Genomic DNA, 20,792 nt, shown 5'->3' on the forward strand with positions numbered 1-20,792 from the left:
ATTCTCACAACAATCCTAGGAGGTGCTATTATTCCCATTTTACTGATAAGGAAATTAAAGCATGAAGAGGCAAAGTGACTTGCCCAAGGTCACAAAGCTAGTAAGTCCATGAAGCTATATTTGAACTGAGATCTTCCTGACTCCAGGCCCAGATCTCTATCTGCTGCACCACTTGCTTTGTTCAAAAATGAACTATGGAGGATCCTTTGGTTCTAAATTTAGTTATGAGAATTAGTCAAGGACTCAAAATTGACTTATTAAATGTAACCACAAGGTCAGTCTCCTTCCTTAAGAAGATCCCCACACCCCACCTCTCACTTCCCCATCCCCTGTCAATGAAGAAAATAAAAAAAATGAACTTCAAGAAAGATTTCAACAAGTATAAGAAACACAAAGAGTTCAAGGGAAGCAGAGAATCTATAAAAGAAACAATTCTGAGGGTAGGAGTCCAAATTTTAATAGTACATGTAAAGGAAAGACAGAAAAGCAATATGAAGTGCCAAGATGGGTCAACTGAGAACCAAACAGAGACCTGTATGATAACTGAGAATATTAGAGAGAAGGAGAAAAATGACAAAAGAGAAGAAAGAGAGAAGGAAGGAAGGCAGGAAGGAAGGAAGGCAGGAAGGAAGGCAGGCAGGCAGGAAGGAAGGAAGGAAGGAAGGAAAGAAGGGAGGCAGGAAGGATGGAAGGAAGGAAGGAAGGAGGGAGGGAAGGAAAAAGGAAAGGGAAGAGGGGTAGAGGGGGAGAAGGGAAAGAGAAAAAGAGAGAGAGACAGAGAAGCGGAAGGACAAGATTATCAAGTAATGTAATTTAGAACAATAACAGAGCTTAGGTTTGAGTTTCTGGAACTGCCATTCATTCACCTTAGGCAAATCATTTCACCTCTCTGGCACTGCATGCTCCTGTTTCCTCATATACACAAAAAGGAGGTTAGACAAGATAATTTCTAAAAGTCCCTTCCAGATTAAAATCTATGATCCTGTGAACCAGTGTAACCCTGCCATGATCAACAGTGATCAACAAATTGTAATTAAATATCTATTGACATAAAAACATGCTACATGAGATGAATAGAGCTTTGGGCTAAATCACTGTTGAAGTTGAATTGGAAGTAATAAGGAAGACATCAGTGCCCTTTGACCTCTAGGACCCCAAAAGAAAAGAAACCAGACCGGAAAGTGATGTCAAAAATACAACTTTTGGGGGCAGCTAGATGGCGCAGTGAATAGAGCACTGGCCCTGGATTCAGGAAGACCTGAGTTCAAGTCCAGCCTCAGACACATAACACTCACTAGCGATGTGACTCTGGGCAAATCATTTAACCCCAACTGCCTCACCAAAAAAAAAAAATACAATTTTTGCTGACCCATGACTAAGAAGTACCTTTGGTATTTTCTGTGATCAAAAAGCCACACAATTCTGTTACAGAGCTAAACACATAAGAACCCCCAGGGGAATTCTGATAAAAACTTTATTCTTATGTTTTTATGTAGTAGATGTTTACTTCTTACAGGAAAAACACACCATCAGAGAAAAGGGAAAGGAACCCAGGGATACCTGAAGCCTACAGTCCCTCTGTTTGTGGGAGAAGTGTTCCTCCTGCAGGCACTAGATCATTCTGTCCCCAGCAGAAAAAAAATCTGCTTGCACCTCCCTATTAATGTGTGCTGGCTGTAAGTGGATGCAGCATGCAGAAGGGACTCGTACACTCCTCAGGGCCACTGACATTTACTACTGCTTCCATGCCTCCGCAGTTCAGCTGCACTTCTTCCAACACTGTGCTGACTTAAATACTTCAAGAATATGTGTTTTTTTGATGTGGGTATCTCTATAATCACATAAATTGCAATATTTTACACATACACACACACAAGAATCAGTAGATGGTCTTCCAGAGTTTCTATGCCAAAAAATTTATTACTAGTTGGGTCAGATTAGTGTAGTGCCTTTCCAGATTTAGATAGGCTTGTCCTCAGACATCAGACAAAACAATCCATCCCTGGACCTGTATGTGAGTCCTTCTCAGCTCCAAACTTCATAAGACCTATCAGTGCTGGCATTCGGTTGGCATTTTCTCTGAGAAGGCAAGGTCAACCTACAACTCATGATAAGGCATTAGGTTAGGAATATTGTGGAGACTGTCACTCTAATAAGAGGAAATGATCAGAGACTAGTCTAATCCCAGTTGTAACTCCAATCAGTAGGGTCTGAAAACATACATCTTAGAGTACCTGAGAGGCTGATTGTGATATTATGATAGGGCCACTATAGCCTTAAAGGCTATAGTTTTGAAAGGAAGAGTAAGAAGTTATTGTTCAGTCGTTTCCAACTCTTTGTGACCCATTTGGGGTTTTCTTGGCAAAAGTTCTAGAGTGCTTTTGCCCTTTCACCAGCTCATTTTACAGATGAGGAAACTGAGACAAATAGAGGTAAGTGGCTTGCCCAAGGTCACACAGCTAGTAAGTGTCTGAGGCCAGGTTTGAACTCAGGAAAAAGATGAGTCTTTCTGAATTTAAGTCCAGCACTCTAACCATTATAATAATGCCACCTAGCTGCCCCAAGAAAGACATTAACACTATACTAATTACAGATTCTATCAGTTTATGTCAACAACCACTTATTTCACAACACATTTAGCCTTGTTATGCTTTCTATCAGTAAAATTTCTCTGAAAAATCAATAGAATCAGAAAAGGAGAGATAGCAAGGATGGGCATGAATGTAAATCTGGCTCCTAAAGCTTCCTTCAGTCTAAGAGACAACAACCCAATTGAGCATTTAGAACTTAGAAGACTTTGAGCATTCATTTATAATTTTAAAAGGCCATTTTCATGTTTCTTGATACAAGGTACATTACTTTAATTCAGAACCTCCATACAAACTTTTTTAATGTAACCCAGAGGGAAATAGCAAAATGATTCAAAATTATAAGCCTAGTTTTTAAAAAACTGTAACTATGTAATGCTGTTAAATAACAAGAGGATAGTAATTTAAACTTTCTGAGTCTTGAAAAGTTTCCAGAAATGAGAGTATCTATCACCTTTTTGTTGGAATCCAAGTGATATAATTTTGTGGGAAACTTTCAATTTTATTAAAATACAATAAACATTAATTAACTGCCTACTGCGTACAAGGCACTGTGCTATGTGCTCAAATTAAACAAGTATGTTGAAAGATTTGTAAAAAATAAAAATAAACTAGAAAAAGTACCTGGCTTCTTGGGACATTTCTGGCATTTGTGAAAGCCCCATGAAGTGCCCACGGTGCCACAGCAGTCTTCTTGCTTTGAAAGTCCAGGGAGTGCTTTACCACACTGCAATGATTAAGTGCGAAAAAAGAAAGTTAATACTAGTGTAAAAAACACTGAGCTCTAGAATACCACAGCATTTCACAGTCACATAATAAAATAGTTCCCTTGTTATCCATGGAGTTGGGGAAAGGTTTTTGTTTGGTTATTTAAGCATCTTTTAAACAAAAGCCAAAACAGACTTATGTGTCACTAAAAATGAATATTTCCAAGTAAGTAATCCCTTCACTGGCACTTTTAAGCCAATGACTCAGAAAAATCTGTCACTATTCAGGGCACTTAAAACTTTTAAAGTTCCCTGAATACCCTCTCTTTTTTTTTCTTTTAAAGAAAAGACATAAGTTTAACAGAGAGTTTTAGACATGTTTTTTCAACTTTATTTTGGTAGTCTTAGTGGCATGCTTAATGCCTAAACATGACTCACAAAGTCCTGGCCAATATGACGTTCACAATTTTGTTATCACAGAGGAACGTGTGGCAATGAGGCAGGGCTGACCGGGAATGGCCTGATTCTGGACGCCAGCTACGTGGACAAGTCTGACACATATCACAGATATGTGATAAACAGGTGAGAACACAAATCCAGCTAAATCAACAAGAGACAAGCTAGCACTTTCATAGCCAGAAAAGTAAGGTCTACTGTTTGAGAAGTCAGAAAAGTTGTCGAGAATAGAAATAGTGTGCAAGCTCAATGAACTAGTATTAAGATAAACTCTCTTTCCACTATGCCCTGTTTTGCAAGTTAGACTGTGTTCATGATTTAATGACCATTTTAATCAGTTAAATTGGAAAACTTAATATCCCCCATTTACAGTTAGCATCATTACATTTACATTCATTTACCGTGCCACATAGGAGCTGCTTAAGTAAAAGTCAAACAATCAAGACTTTCTGTCTGTCTACATTCAAGACTTAAATTCCAATTTTCACCTTGGTTTTCTCAAATTTTCAATTCAAAGAGGTAAAAACAAGCAGTTCCTATCTCTTGGATCTCAAAAAAATCAAGGTGCAAGTTTTCTTTGCACAATTTAGGCCCCTATTCCACTGCTTTATTTTTACAGGTCCACAGTCAAAAACAGCACAGGCTATATCCAAATCCATTAAGAGGCAGGGTAGGCACTATCACAGTATTGAGGGATTTTAATTAATCTAGACCCATGTGGCATAATTGAAAGTGAATGAAAGAAATCATGGTTTTAAATGAGGGAAGATGGGAGAAATTTACATGTGCCATATTAGTTTTGTGTTGTTGTTCAGTTGTGCCCAACTCTGAACTCTGTGACCCAATTTAGGGTTTTCTTGGCAAAGATACCAAAGTGGTTTGCCATTTCCTTCTCCAGCTCATTTTACAGATGAGGAAAACAAGGTTAAATGACCTGCCCAGGATCACACAGCTAATAAGTATCTGAGGCCTCATTTGAACTCAGAAAGATGAGGCTTTCTGACTATAAGCCTGGCACTCTATCCACTGCACCACCTAGTTGCCCCAACACAATTTTAGGTTTCCTTAATAGAAGTTTAGAACACAGAAAGTTGTAGTCTTAATTGAGCAATCTATTTCTGGAGTATTGTGTTTAGTTCTGCATACCAACTTTTAAGAGAGAACTTGACAAATCCACGTATTCAAAGATGGAACACCAGAATGGCACAAGGTCCAAAAAGCAAGCTATATGAGGAACAGGATGTTTAACTTGGAGAAGACAAAGGGGGAAGAGGGGATGACCTAAAAACTATCTTCAAATATCTGAAGAATTTTCCTATGGAATAGAATGTCACCTTGTTTAAGTGTTGCATCAGGGGAGGGGATTCTGGAAAGATGGAGGAATAGGTCAGAAAATTCCAAGCTCTCCAGATTTCCTCCACAAACAAGACAAAATAGCAGCTCAGGATGAATGTAGAGCAGCAAAAATAAACAAGAGTTGGGGCAGAGCAGCAGTCTTCTTAGGACAAGTGGAGAAGACCTGAGGAAAGACCCAGGATGGAGGTTTGCCCCGAGTGAAATGCAAACACCTCCAAGCTATCTTCCAGGCTACAAGCCCTGGGGGCAGCTGGGTTGGGAGGTAACCTCAGCCTCAGCCACAGGAATTCTCAAATCACAGACAGTGTGGGGGGTCAGACATCTGAGCAGGGGAAGACTGAAGGACTTTCTGCTACCAGGGACTCTAGGCCCAGCTGTGCTGCTGAGATGCCATCCCAGGCCGCAGCTGAAGGCTGAAGGTGAGAAAGAACCAGCACCCCCCCACCCCATGAGTGCAGAAGCAGTGGGGCAGGGATGCTGCTGGGTATAGGCACTTACAGAAGAGCTGAGTTCCTGGTTTCACTTCCAGACCAGAGGGGAAAACTAAAGGTAATAGCCACTGTAGGGTCCTCAGGGAGCAAGAGCATTTCCAGAATAGTGTGCCTGGGGGCCCTAGCTGTGGCTTGGAGGGGGAAAGGACTAGTGAGGTTGGGCTCTGAATGAAGCTCAAAAAATAACAGTAAAAAGGACCTGAGGCTAGAGGCACCAACCCCTCATGACCCAAGACTAAAGGTGATTATAATAACAAGCTGCTAAAAATAAAAAAGTGAAAATAAAAATAAAAATAAAAATGAATAAGCAAAGAAGAAAGACCCCAACATAGACAGCTACTATGGGAAAAGAGAAGACTGGGATTTACTTTCAGAGGAGGACACTGAAGAAAAGAAAAGAAAAAAAACCCTCTCCTACCCCAAATAGTAATGTCAAATGGTCACCTTTCCAAAAACAGTTCTTGGAAGAACTTAATAAGGACATTAAAAATCAAATAAGAGAGATCAAGGAAAAATTAGGAAAAAAATAGGAACAATCCAAGAAAACCAAGAATATTATGAAAAGAAAATCAACCAACTGGAAAAGGAGATCCAGAATCTTATGGAAGAAAACAACTCCTTCAAAATTAGAATTGGGCAAGAGGAAACAAATGCATTATAAGATACCAAGAAATAATAAAAAGAATGAAAAAAAATTGAAGAGAATGTGAAACATCTCATAAGAAAAACAACTGATCTGGAAAATAGATCAAGAAGAGAAGACATAAAAAAAAATTCAGGCTACCTGAAAGCCACGATCAAAAAAAAAAATCTCCACTCAATAATATCAGAAATAATTAAAGAAAATTGCCCTGAAGTTTTAGAAAAAGAGGGGAAACTAGAAATAGAAAAGAATCCACCAATCACCACCTGAAAGAGATCCCAGGATGAAAACCTACAGGAATATCATAGTCAAATTCCAAAATCCTCAGGTTAAGGAAAAAATATTATGAGCAACAAGAAAAAAAAGACAACTCAAATACTACAGAGTCACAATTAAAATTACACAAGACCTAGCTAGCTAGCTAGCTAGATCTCTATCTCAATAAATAGATAGATAGATAGATAGATAGATAGATAGATAGATAGATAGATAGACAGACAGACAGATAAAAGGGCAAAAGTACTGGGGTTGCAACCAATTGTAACTTATCTAGCAAAGTTAAGTATAATCCTGAATTTTAAAAAATGGACATTCAATGAATTGACAGACTTTCAGGATTTTGTTACAAAAAGAACAGAACTCAATAGAAAATTTGACATACAAGAACCAGGAGAAATATAAGGCAAACATCAAAGACCAATTACAAGGGATTCAATAAGGACAAACTGTTCACTTTTTGTATGTGGAAATGTAAACTATATGCTTGAGATTGTCATCAGTAATTAGGCAATTCAAAAGAAGAATTGGGGAAGAGCTGAGTATGCTATGGTGATTCTAAAAAGCAAAATTGTGTAGGAAAAGGTAAAAAAAATAATTATATCATACAAATGAGGTGCAAGAGGAAGAACTGATACAGAGGAATCAAATGGGGGTGGAGGGCTGCTAGTACTGCAACCCTCTTTTCATCAGATCTGGGTTAAAGAGGAAACAACATATACATCTAGAAGGGTATAAAAGTCTTCTAAATTTATAAAGAAATAAGAGGGTGAGGGAATATGATAAAGAGGAGGGGTAAAGAAGGGTGTGTAGATTAAGATTTAGGAGGTGGGGAAAGAAGGAAAAGGAGGGGCCCCTAGAGAAGTGTGTAGAACAAGGAAAAGGGGAGAGGATAAGGAAAAGATTCTTTAAAAGGGAACGGAATAGGGAGGTAGTGATTAGAAACAAACTAGAGGAAGGAGAGGGTAAAAAGAAAGACTGAGAAAGACAATAGAGAGAAAAAATAGGATGGAGGGAAATACACATACAACTTTAAAGGTGAATGGGATGAATTCACTTACAAAACAGAAAGGGATAGCAGAATCGATTAAAAATTAGAATCTGACAATATGCTGCTTATAAGAAACACATTTGAAAATGAGAGATACACACAGAGTTAAAATAAAGGGCTGGAGTAGAATATATTATGCCTCAGGAGTAGCAAGCATGATATCAGATAAAGTCAAAGCTAAAACAGATTTAATTAAAAGAGATAAACAAGGAAACTACATTATGATAAAATAGCATAGATAAGTAAGCAATATCAATACTAAACTTAAATGCACCAACTACCATTACATCCAAATTTTTAAAAGAAAAGTTTAATGAATTACAGGCAGAAATAGATAGTAGTACTATAATAGTGGGGGACTTTAATCTTCCCCTCTCAGCACTGGACAAATCTAATCAAAAAAATAAATAAGAAAGAAGTTAACGAAGTGAATAGAATTTTAGACAAGCTAGATATGATAGATATCTGGGGAGAATGGAATAGAAATAGAAAGGAATAGAGCTCTTTCTCAGTGGTACCTGATACCTTTACAAAGATTGACCATATATTATGGCACAAAAATTTTATAGCTAAAAGTAGAAATATTCCCTTACAGAATAGCATACTTTACAGAACATAATGCAATAAAATTATATTTAATAAGAGACCATGAAAACAAAAAAAAAACCTAATTGGAGACTAAACGACCTAATCTTAAAAAAGTTATGGGTTAAAGAACAAATAATAGAAACAATCTGTAATTTCATTAAAGAAAATGACAATAACGAAACAACATATCAAAGCCTATGAGATACAGGAAAAGCAGTAATCAGAGGAAAATTTATATCTTTAAGTGCTTATATCAATTAAAAAAGAGAAAAAAATAGATCAATGAGCTGGGTATGCAATTTAAAAAAACTAGAAAAAGAATAAATTTAAAATCCCCAATTAAACACTAAATTAAAGGTGAGATTAATAAAATTAAGTGTAAGAAAACCATTGAATTAACAAATAAAACTAGGAGTTGGTGTTATTATGAAAAAATCAATAAAATAGATAAACTATTGGTTAATATGATTTTTAAAAAGAGAAAAGAAAACCAAAATACTAGTATCAAAAATGAAAAGGGTGAACATATCACTAAAGAAGATGAAATCAAAGCAATTATAAGGAGTTCTTTTGCCCAATTTTATGCCAATAAATTCAATAGCTTAAGTGAAATGGAAGAATATTTACAAAAATAAAAACTGCCCAGATTAGCAGAAGAGGAAATGGAATATCTAAATAGACCTATTTCAGAAAAAGAAAATTATCCATTTTACATTGCAGAACACTCTCTATTTCTTGTTTGTTCATAAATTGTTCACCTATCTATAAGTCTGATAGGTAATATGTTCCATGTTCTTCAAATTTTCTTGTAATAGCTTCCTTTATATCTAGGTCATGTATCCATTTTGACCTTATCTTGGTAAATGGTGTAAGATATTGGTCTATACCCAATTTGTGCCAGACTGCTTCCCAGCTTTCCCAACAATTTTTACCAGATAATGAATTCTTATCCCAAAGACTTAAGTCTTTAGACTTGTCAAACGCTGGATAACTATATTCGTGAGTTGCTGTAGATTGTATGTCTATTCTATTCCACTGGTCTACCTTTCTGTTTCTGAGCCAGTACCAGAGAGCTTTGATAATTATTGCCTTATAATATAGTTTAAGTTCTGGTATGGCTAAACCTCCTTCCTTTACATTTTTTTCATTAATTTCTTCGATATTCTTGACCTTTTGTTCTTTCAAATTAATTTTGTTATTATTTTTTCCTAGCTCCATAAAATATTTTTTGGTAATTTAATTGGGATGGTATTGAATATATAGATTAATTTTGGAAAAATTGTCATTTTTATATTGGCCCCGTCTACCCATGAACAATGAATATTTCTCCCTTCATTTAGATCTAATTTTATTTGTGTACAAAGTTTTTATGGTTTTGTTCATATAGATCCTGGGTTTGTTAGGTGTATTCTCATGTATTTTATACTGTCTAGAGTTATTTTAAATGAGATATCTCTAGCTATCTCTTCCTGCAGGATCCTGTTGGTAATATATAGGAATGCTGATGATTTATGTAGGTTTACTTTATATCCTGCTACTTTGTTAAAATTATTAATTATTTCAATTAACTTTTTAGTTGATTCTAGGATTTTCCAAGTATATCATCATATTATCTGCAAGAAGAGATAGTTTTATTATTTCATTCCCTATTCTGATTCCTTCTATTTCTTTTTCTTCTCTTATTGCTATTGCTAGCATTTCCAATACAATATTAAATAATATTAGTGACAGTGGGCATCCTTGTTTCATGCTTAATTGTAGCCTTCTTTAGGGCAGGGTGGGAAGGGAGGGGGAAAAAATAAACTAAAAAGTGCACAGTAGAGAACAAAAGAAAACCAACAAGGAAGCAAGGAAAAGCTGGGCAGCTTTGAAAACAATGTGTAGTATTTATTATATAGGTTTTCTTGAAGTGGAAATTTATTGTTTTATGTTGACTCCCCTCTTATAATCTGCTGTGTACATGGCAATGCTTTTTTTTCTTTTCTCATTTTATAATTAAGTGTAAAATAAAAAAAAATTTACCAAAAAATGTGTTGCATTAGAAGACAGAACTAGAACCAAATGGGCAGAAGTTTCAAGGATTAAAGTTTTAAATTAGTAAAAGGAGAACTTTCTAATAGAGCTAACAGTCAATTAGGCAGCCTCATGAAGCAGTGAGCTTCATCATCACTAGGAATATTAAAGCAGAGGAGCAAAGGATGAAAGAATATTATGAAAATGACAAATTGCTATACTGAGTGGGAGGTTAAGCTAAATGACTTCAAAGGTCACTAAACATATACACATTAAGCATCTACTATATGCTAAGTACTAAAGATATGAAGACAAAAGTAATAAAGTCCCTACTGTCAGGAAACTTATATTTTATAATATTGTGGAGATGGAACATGTTCATTCATAGAAAAATAAATACAGTACATGATCTTTATTAAAACACACACACAATGGGGAATCAAGAAGGGCCTCTTTAAGCAGGTAGCACTTGAAATGAGCCTTGAAGGAATCAAAGGTTTTGAAGAGATGAAAGTGAAGAGGGAAAGCATTCTGGGAATGTGAGATAGATGGACTGTGCAAGAGGAGATGAAATGTCAGGTATGGGGAACAGTAAGAAGGTCAACTTGGATAGAAAACAGAGGCCATGGTGAGGAATGACGTGTAATCAGTCTAGACAGACAGGCTGACAAAACAGAAGGAGAGCAGTGGGACCCAGAAAGAATACATTTGATACATACACATTAAAGCGAGTGGAGAATGGTAGCCAGGAAAAGGAGCTTTGACCTCGGCCATCTATGACTTAAAGTCTCATCTGTAACTTCTCAGTGAACCATAGGACAGTAGACTGTCATACCCTTACCAGTATCAATGATAGTACTGATTAGGCCAGAGGCAGAAAGCCGGAAGGGAAGGGGGTGGGGGGAGGCATAACAAACATGGGAGTGGGGGAATTGCCAAAAGCCTTTTAGATTCTGGTGTCCCCTTAGGACAGGCTGAAGCTTAGGCTGAGGCTAACTAGATATAGAGGGTTATGGTGAGGTTTTACTGACTTATCCTCCAATCCACAGGTATGGTAGCTCTGTTTCAAGGAATGCACTCTGGCTGAGATACATCTAACAGGGCTGGGTAGACTTTTAAAAATAAGAACAGAGGAAACAAGAGAAACAGAAAGGTACTACATTCTTTTGCTCTATGTTTTCCCCCACATGCATATATCCAAGACCGTGGACCTTGTCCAGAGACCCTCTCATTCAGTAATCATGAAAATGGGATATGTCAGGAAAAAAAAAAAACCTGCTGAGGAGTAGAGGATACTGAAATGGCTATTATCATGCTTTTAGTGCCCTAATTTCCTTCCCTAGTATATTTCTGAAGAATTAGGTGAGGAGACCTGGAAGTGAAAGTAGCATACACAATCTCCCTTCCCTCACCTCCTTGCCAACTACCCAGGAGGTAATGTTATACAAATACTACTGAACTAATGCCACTGCCCTCAAGAGGCCTCAGGAATATCATTTGTAGCTTTTTTTTTAAGGACCATTACTTCAATACTTTAAAAGATCCATACTTTCATTAGTATGGACACTACCTCTCCAATGATACAGATATTTATTGCTTTATGTAGAATTTTCCTGAGTTACTGTCCCAAAAAAAAGTCACCACCTGATGACTGGCCTTCTGGTGATGATTTTATAAAGCTATAAAACCATAAAAGATTTCTTAAGTCATTTAAAAACTTAAAAAAATTAACTTGCTTTAAAATTAATGTAGTACAAGGGATATTCTTTCATAAAATACAAATTGTAGGATCCATTTGATATTTGATCTCTATTTAGAGGTAGGGCTAAAACATTTTCATGATACTAGTAATATCTTCTAGTAATTCGTCTATATCTTCATATAAATATACAAGTTGGAGTAATGTTTCCCAACTCTGATTCATCTGGCACTTGAGACTTACAGTTTTTGTCAGTACAAATTGGCAGCAATAACAACTGTGATCCCACTGCTTCAGTCATGAATTGGACCATGGAGGTGTAGCAGGGCTAAAATTGTAAGTATCCTTTCAGTGATTTTTGACTTCTCCCTCATGTTGCAATATTACAGGCCATAACAGAACCTCATTATAACATTATTTTTTTTAACATAGAATTCTTTGTAAGGCTATCTTGCATCCCATTTAAGGGAATGGTGCTCAAAGCACCATGACAGCTTCCTGTGTGAAATTGGATGAATCACTTAATCTCTCTTGGCCTTAGTTTTCTTAAGTGTAAAATGAAGGGGTTGAAGTAGGTGGCCTCTAAGGTCCGTTTCAGTTCTAAACTATGATTCTAAGATCTCTGTAATAAAGATCTGATGTAATTGTCCAAATGCCCTGTTATTTACTCATATAGGTTATTGCTGCTGGTCTTATAACTGTGACATTGAAATACTGTCATGACACATATATATTATATCAATCAATAAGCATTTATTAAGAACCTACTATATGCCAGGCACTGTGCTGGGCATAGGGGATACAAAGATAAAAAGGAAATTGTCCCTATGCTCATAAGACCTTCCACTCTGTCAGGAGAAGCAATATGTACATAGATAAGGAAATACAAAATATATACAACATTAATGTGAGGTAATTTCAAGGTGAGACTCTAGTACCTGGATATAACAGAAAATATCTTAAGAGAAAAAGAGAAGGAGAGAGAACAAGCATTTATTAAGTGCCTACTGTGTGCCAGATACTGTAATTTGTAATTCACTCTAGAAATATTGTTTCATTTGATCATCACAACAACCCTGGGGGTAGGTGTTATTATTATCTCTCATTTTAGAGATGAAGAAACTGAGACAATTGGAAGTTAAGTGATTTGCAAAGGGTCACACATCTAGTAAGTATCTGAGGCAGGATTTGAACTCAGGTCTTTCTCTATCCAGTGTACTACCTAGCTTGCCATTCAAGATAGTTCCTGTTAAAATGGCCACCTAGTAGCTCTCACAGAAGCCCAATCTAAAAAGAAAACAGACTGAACAATAAACAAAAAATCCAAAGAGAAATGTCAATAAACTCCTTCATCTAGCTCAGAATAGGACAAAAACAGACAAAAGATAAGACTGGAAGAGGAGTACCACCAGGGAAGCCTTCAGGAGTACATGTGAGCAGATAGCATCACACAACAGTGCCCTGATGGGGAAGCCCCAAAGGGGGAACACACAACACCTGATCAAAGAAACCACAGGCAATACGGAAACTATCCAGCCCCCTGATCAAGGAAGCAGTGAAAAGGAGGAGGAACACCCTGTCCAAAAGAGTCCTACAGAAAAACAGAAAACCATTGAGTACCCTGATCAGGAAAACCCCACCAAGGAAACAGAAGACCACCCAGCACCCTGATAGGGAAAATCCCAAGGAGTTGAGAAACCAACTAATGCTCTGATTAAGGAAGCTCTAGGTTGGGAGTGGAGGCTGAACCCTGATGAAAGAAGCCCCATGGAAAACAAAAGTCATCTAGAGCCCTGATCAAGAAAACCTCAGGGTGTACAGAAGTCCACTTAGTCACTTAATCAAGGAAATACCATGGGCAACAAAAGGTTCAGGGATCAAGGAAGCCTCAGGAGTGGGAACTAAGACAAAGCTGATTAAGGACAGCCAACTGTAGAGCTCTGAATGAGGCACTTAAACGCCCTCCAGAACTCAAACATAGAAGGAAAACAGAAGTGAGCATCAGGAATCCAGAAAAGCAAGGACAGAACCAAAGAGGACTTTGCCACCCCATCTAAAAGAAAGACTTAAGAACTCTGGTCATTGTAACAACCAACCACAATTCCAGAGAACTAATGATGAAACATGATGCCCATCACCTAACAAAAAGGTAGGGGACTCAAAGTGCAATGGAGACATTTATTTTTATACATGGCTGAAATATTGATTTGTTTTGCTTAATTATGCTTATTTATTAGAAGAATTTTTTAATTGGGGAGAATTTGGGTAGAAAAGGGGAAACAGATGATAATGATGCTCCCCTGAAGAAAAAGACAAAGAAGAGTGAAAAAAGCATGATTATAGTAGAATTTTTAAATGAACAAAAGAAAGAAGATATTTAAGAAGGAGACACAGACAAGTATGCCAGTTCTAAAATGAATGTGGAATTTGTTATATAATTTTGAAAAGAAATACAAGCTATATGTGATGGAGATACAGGATTTCATATATTTCTTCTCTTGTTTTTTTTTGTATATAGAAATTTCATACTTAAAAAGGTTTGCCAATCTAAGAATATAATATTTTTAAAGAAAATGTTTTTTAAAGGAAGAAAAAGAAGATGGTACATGAGCTTTGAAGGAAACTAGGGATTCAAAAAGATGGTGGCAAGGAGATAGTGCTTTTCAGACATAAGGGGCAATCAGTGCAATGTCATGAAGGTGGGAGACAGACGTTCCAGTTTAGGTGAAACTTAAGAGTGCATGAAGGAGAGTAATGTGTACTAAGCCTGGAGAAGTATGCTGGTGCCAGATTGTAAAGGGCTTTAAATACCAAACAAAAAAGTTTGGCATTTATCATATAAGCAATATGGAGTAACTGGTGTTTTTGGAACATATACTAATATAATTATATTTAAACTATACTACACAATAGAGTATAAAATAAATTCCCTCTGGCTGAATAAAGGGTGTTTAATGGGGGAAAAAAGAGGTTCATATTGAGATGAGAACCAAATCAACAAATGTACAATTGGAAAACGATAAAAATGAAAATACTTTTGAGAATCAGATTGAGGTAAAGCCATGGAAGCGAATACAAGGATGGGTTCTTCCCACTCATTCGCAACATCAAGCAGTGCTGTTCTTAGGCCAAGATCTGAAAAAAGGAAGTGACTCAATGGCTCTGAGGCGGAGGGAAATTCCAGATCCTTGAAGCAGGGCACATAAAAGAATAACCTCCAGCTGAGAAAGGACGCTAGGCAAGGCCAGGGAATCGGAGGCCAAATTTACAAGAACAAAGTGAGTGGGTGGGGATCTGGTTGAGTAAAAGGTCAGAGAAGTAAGGTGGGGCAAAGACATAGGGACTTTTCCAAATTGTAAAGAAATTTCAAATAAGATTGGCATTTAAACATAAATCCAGCCCAGGTGACAAGAGAAAAGAGGGCAAAGCCCTCTTTGGTTCTGACCTTGCTTTTCTGGATTCCTGCTGCTTACTTTTATTTTCCTCACTGTGTCTGAGTTCTGGCAGGCATTAAGTGTCCCATTCAGAGCTCTACAGTTGACTGTCCTTAATCAGCCCCGTCTTAGTTCCCTGATCAGTTTTGGCTGTTCAATCAAGGACCCTTGTGCTGCCCATGGGACTTCCTTGATTAAGTGACTAAGTGGTCTTTAATACAGCCGGTAGTTTTCTTGAAACAAAAGAATTTTTGGCCAATTTAGTTTAATTCAGATAGTAAGCCGGACAGAATGAATAAAGGTCAGCCTTATCCTCTGGAAGGCCTAGGTTCTAGTACTATCTCTGGCACAGAATAGTTGATGCCGAACAATTAACAACCTTTCAGTGCCCCAGGCAGCTCAACAAGGTTATAAATTAGAAAGCAGCAGCTGATCATCAGTGAAAGGCATTTCCACAGAAGGAGCTCTATACACTGATAAAATCTCAGGTGTGGACATTAAAAAATAATCTTATCATTGGCATCTTAGTGAAAAATACAGTATGCCAAAAATATAATGAATTAAGTACTTTAAAAATAATTTTCCATGCTCCTCCTCCCCCTTAAGTCCTTTGAAAATAATGTTTTGTGCCCCTTCCTTTCCCTCAAGATTAGCAAATGCTTGAAAGAAAAATAGCACTAATTTTGATTAAAATTAAGAAGTGATGATAATCAGAGAGAGGGAAAAATTGCAGCCTGCCATCAGGTAAAAGAATATTGGCCACTGTTTGAATTCAATACTCAGTGGGAGGGGATTTGGGGGCTCAGCATGAAGTCCTTCCCAGCTGGAGGGACATCCCAGTAGGGCTACAAGCCAAAGCAAAGTCCTACACGGCCGCACACCATCACACTGTGTGAGCATCATGAATGTGAAGTCTAGTTTTCCACAGAATTCTATTCCATGTGGACAGAGAACCAGAAAGCAGGGTAGAAATGACCTCTGAATGGGGGAGGGGGTGACCCTTTTCATTACAATTTAGTTTGGAGGTTTTGCATTAATCAGCAAACAGAGAGCCCCTGTGTCATTTAAAATACGCAATGGCTGCAACTATAAAACTCAAGTTCTCAGGGTAAAAAAGAATAAAGAAGAGGGAAGAAATAAATGAGGCCTTGAAAGGTTCACTAGAAAAGCTCATGGTTTTTCAAATCATTTCTGCTTGTGAGGAAAACCCTAAATTAACTGATAATGATCATCGTTCTTTTTCTAAGCACATGAGCTTTACTTTGTGTCTTTGTTTATTTCATGGGTTACTATATAATGAAAAGAAAGGAGCAAAAGATAATTGTGAGGATATACACAGAAAACAGAAAAAGCAATGAGTCAGTCACATAGCATGGATAAGAGACAATGCATAATAGCCAGGGACCCTTAAGATATCAAAAGAATTAGAGACAGCCCACTCAAAAGGATTTATGAAAAAACATGTCCTGGAATCACAAATGATGAAAAGACATGAAGGGGTTGTAATCTACATCAATAGAGGAAATAGACACAAGAATGAAACCATGGATAAATGCATCAACATAAAATAAAATTAACTTTATCACTATCCTCATGGATGACACTTACTCAATGCTTTAATATCTACAAAGTATTTTATTTACATTATCTCATAATCCTCACAATAACCTTGTGCTACTATTATGCCCATTTTACAGATGGGGAAACTGGGGCTCAGAGAAGTCAAATTACTTGTCCATGATCACTGTTAGTAACTGTCAAAGGCAAGATATTTATAATCATAAATAAGAGGTACAATAAAACTATACTGTGATTACACATAGGTGATAGAGTCAACCTTCAGGCTGCACTCAGTATTTTCTATAAGACAATATGCAGATAAATATTTTAAAGGAGTGATAGAAAGTGGGAGGCCATAGGAAGTACTATGTCACTTACCCCAATCCCCTAACTCCTATGAAGACAATACTGTAAAAAGCATCTAAACATGAGAATTGACAGTATTTGTAAAGCTGTGCTGAAAAGTATTAAGTGCTAAACAAATCAAAATTATTATAAACTGTGCTCTAGGTAAGCATATGCTCATAGGTAGCATTTGGGTGACTTCAAAGCAAGGTAAAGCTTCATAATGCAGCATTCTCATACCACAAATGTGGCAATACTTTGGGTTCTATCACATCTCCCATATATACTATGTCTCTCTCCCTGTATAACAATACCATCCCACACAGTGTTTCCGTCCCAAACCACCATAATAGTACAGAACTAAGATTCTACCCAGCAATCCTCTCCCTCCCCACCATGAGCTACCAGCTACCCATGATTTCAAATGCCTCTAAGCATAGCTTTTATTTGCCCATGGACACAGCTAAAGACAAAAAAGGATGATCCTAAAAAAATTATGAAGTAGATGAAGTCTTGGGCCTAAGCTAGCTCTTTCTTCAACCACTCCATACCCATGATAACCCTGCCCCATCTTCTTCTCTGGTATTCTATTCAGATAAAGCTCTGATATAATATCACTCACTTATACTTGAGTGATGTCAGAATTTTTGTCTTTCTACCAAGATCCCAGACTGACCTCAGAAAATAGCTAGATAGCTGAGGACAAAACTGTGAAGTACAAACACAGGGACATAACATTACAAATTGAGCATGACTATTCCCATTGACCCAAGAGAACCCAGTAAATTCTGAAAAGCATGACTCACCCTATGGACATACATTTGGAAGGCCTCTGGATGGAAGAGGTTCAGGAGACACCAATCTGCCCTAATTAATCATGGTTCTTTGAAAGGTAGTATGGTATAGTGGAAAGAATTCTACTACTAACTGTGTGGCCCTGGGCAAGTCACTTAACCCCATTGCCTAACCACAATAAATAAATTCTAGTGCCAGCTCTATCGCTAATGAGTAGCAGGAATTGTGAACTTGGGCAAATCATTCTGCCTTCTTGGGAAGCAGTATTTTCATCTGTGAAATGAGAAGATTTCTTTGACTAAATGAGCGTTTCCCCAACACTATGATTCTATATGGACTATTTCAGTGTTGCAACTAACCAGTAAGTTAGCTTCCTGGAAAAAAAGGCATTCTTAGGCAACAGCTCTCTTAGTTTTCTTGTTAGGACTATGACCATCCCTCCTTAGGTCTCTCCTGCCTACCTGAAACCTTACTGTTAGAGAGTCTGGACTGCTGGTGATCCTGCAAACTCAGGCACAATTACAATCAGAAGAAGAGGGAAGGGCATGGCAAATGCTATCACTGACCTTGTGGCATTGATTTTATGCCGTTGAATCTTTTGGTGTTAACTGTGCCTAAGTCCTCTTAACAGCTATACAACCTGGCCTAGAAACCATCCAGCACAAGGAAAACACACCAGAGCCACAGAGAGAAAAAAACCCAGCAATATTCAAACCCTGTAGCCATACTGAAGTGTTGGGATGAGATCTTGCCTTTCCTTCCTCCAAAACAATGTGTTGTCCTCCCCCAACTAAAATGTAAGCTTCTTAAGTGCAAGGGCTATATTGTTGTGTGTGTTGTTGTTGTTGTTATTGTTGTTGTTGTTATTGCTGTTGTTGTTTCCCTTCTGCTTAGCACAGTGCCTGGCACATAGTAAGCATCTAAACTTGTTGATGTTCAATCACTTATTCATTTAATCATCCATCTATTCACTCATTCAATAGGATTTCTGAACAAAGGAATCTTGAAAACTAGCCTCAAACATGAACTACTGTATCCCCCATGCTTTTGTGTGATGGCTGTCAACAGAGGGAAAGAGCTTGGCACACTCTTTTGGTCTACTAACCTCAGCTCCCACCTTTTCAAACAGCCCAGTCAAACCCTGCTCATTAGTACAATGTAATGGAAATAGCAGTAAATTTTAAGTCAGGTAAGACCTGGCTTTGAATCTTACCTCCAACACTTAAAAGCTTGGAAGTTAAAAATAAATTACATAACCTTTCTAATCTTCAATTTCCTCATCTGAAATATGTGGATGATAACACTTGTAATACAGATTTTCTGAGACGATTGTTGTGAGACTTAAATAAAATGTGTCCAGAATTTTAAAAAACTTAGAGTATTACTAACTATTTTGCTAACACTTCTCCATCACCTAGGCTTACATAGCTATTATGACCCAGACTAACTTAATTGTAACTCTCCTTCTTGCATGACTCTGAAGCATATTCAGTTTTACCCTTATCTTGTCTTGTTCTCAAAGGTGCTCCAGCCTCATGACCATTCTGGTTGGTCACTATTAGATCCCTGGGCAAAATTGCTTTTCTTGGCCCAGACTCTTACCTCAGAAAGGTACTATACATCTAGCATCCTACCATAATGAGTTTACACATATTCTACTACCACTACCACCACCCCCAAGCCAGACAACAAAGGCTCCATTAGGACCTTAGGCAAAGTCCCTCGTGACCCAGGATAATACTATGGGTGATGAACTAAACGTTGGAGATTCAACCCTCATTCATTCTGTGGACATTCCATTATCTTCTGATTTGGAAGGGCCCTTTTTAAAGATAAGATGAACTAGCTTCCCATGTGCTGAAACTATGCTTGGCCATAAAAGTGGCACTTGGCACAAGAATTCTACTGGTTGTGGGGCAGCTAGGTTCCACAGTGGATAGAGCACCAGCCCTGGAGTCAGGAGGACTGAGTTCAAATGCGGCCTCAGACACATGATACTCACTAGCTGTGTGACCGTGGGCAAGTCACTTAACCCCATTGCCTAGCAAAAACAAAACAAAACAAAACAAAACAAAGAACTCTACTGGTACAACTCACAAAATCTCAGAATCAGAAAGGGATCTTAGAGGCTATTTACTACAACTTGCTCACTTGAATACTATCTCCAAATCTGACCCGCTCTGCTTTAGTCCCCATAACCTTGGAACTATGAGTTCCCAAGATCATAGAGTTACAGGTAGAAGGGACATTGAAGGCTATCTAGTCCAGTCCCTTCATTTTGTAGATGAGGAACTGAGGCCAAGAAAGATCAAGTGACTTGCCTGTGGTCATACAGGTCATAGATAACACAGCCAGGATTCATACCTAGGTTCTCTGGCTCCAAATTCAATACTCTTTTCCAGTGCACCTAGTACAGTTCTCTTCCAAAAGAGTCTTACTACACACACACAAACACACACACACACACACACACACACACACACACACACACACACGTGATGTGGTGAAAAGTGCTTACAACCCATTTTCCTCAGAAGAACTCAGCAGCAGATAACTTAAGTATTGTTATCCCCTTCTTACAGATGGGAGAAATAAAGTTCAGTGATTTTAAGTGACTTCCCTATGGTTGCATAATAAGTAATAAATATTTCTAGTTGTATGAGTTATCATTATTATTATCATTATTAAAATTCTGCTTGATCTGTGGACTTCCCCTTTCCCATTCCTTACTTGACCTCACTCTGTCCAACTACTTCAGGTCAGGATATTCTATACATCTGCCCCCCCCCC

The 20,792-nt window shown here is 37.6% G+C and overlaps 1 protein-coding gene across 2 annotated transcripts in view; it reads right to left on the minus strand.

Annotated features, from left to right (window-relative positions):
- Nucleotides 1-20,792, minus strand: part of LTBP1 (latent transforming growth factor beta binding protein 1) — a 485,724-nt gene that overhangs the window by 200,391 nt on the left and 264,541 nt on the right. For both annotated transcript variants that reach the window (XM_027850411.1, XM_027850410.1), the window contains exon 8: nucleotides 3,213-3,315. In XM_027850411.1, the coding sequence (XP_027706212.1) occupies nucleotides 3,213-3,315 (103 nt within the window). The remainder of the gene's footprint in view (nucleotides 1-3,212; nucleotides 3,316-20,792) is intronic.

This window comes from Vombatus ursinus, unplaced genomic scaffold (assembly GCF_900497805.2).
Source record: "Vombatus ursinus unplaced genomic scaffold, bare-nosed wombat genome assembly UNPS02009062.1, whole genome shotgun sequence".
NCBI lineage: Eukaryota > Metazoa > Chordata > Mammalia > Diprotodontia > Vombatidae > Vombatus > Vombatus ursinus.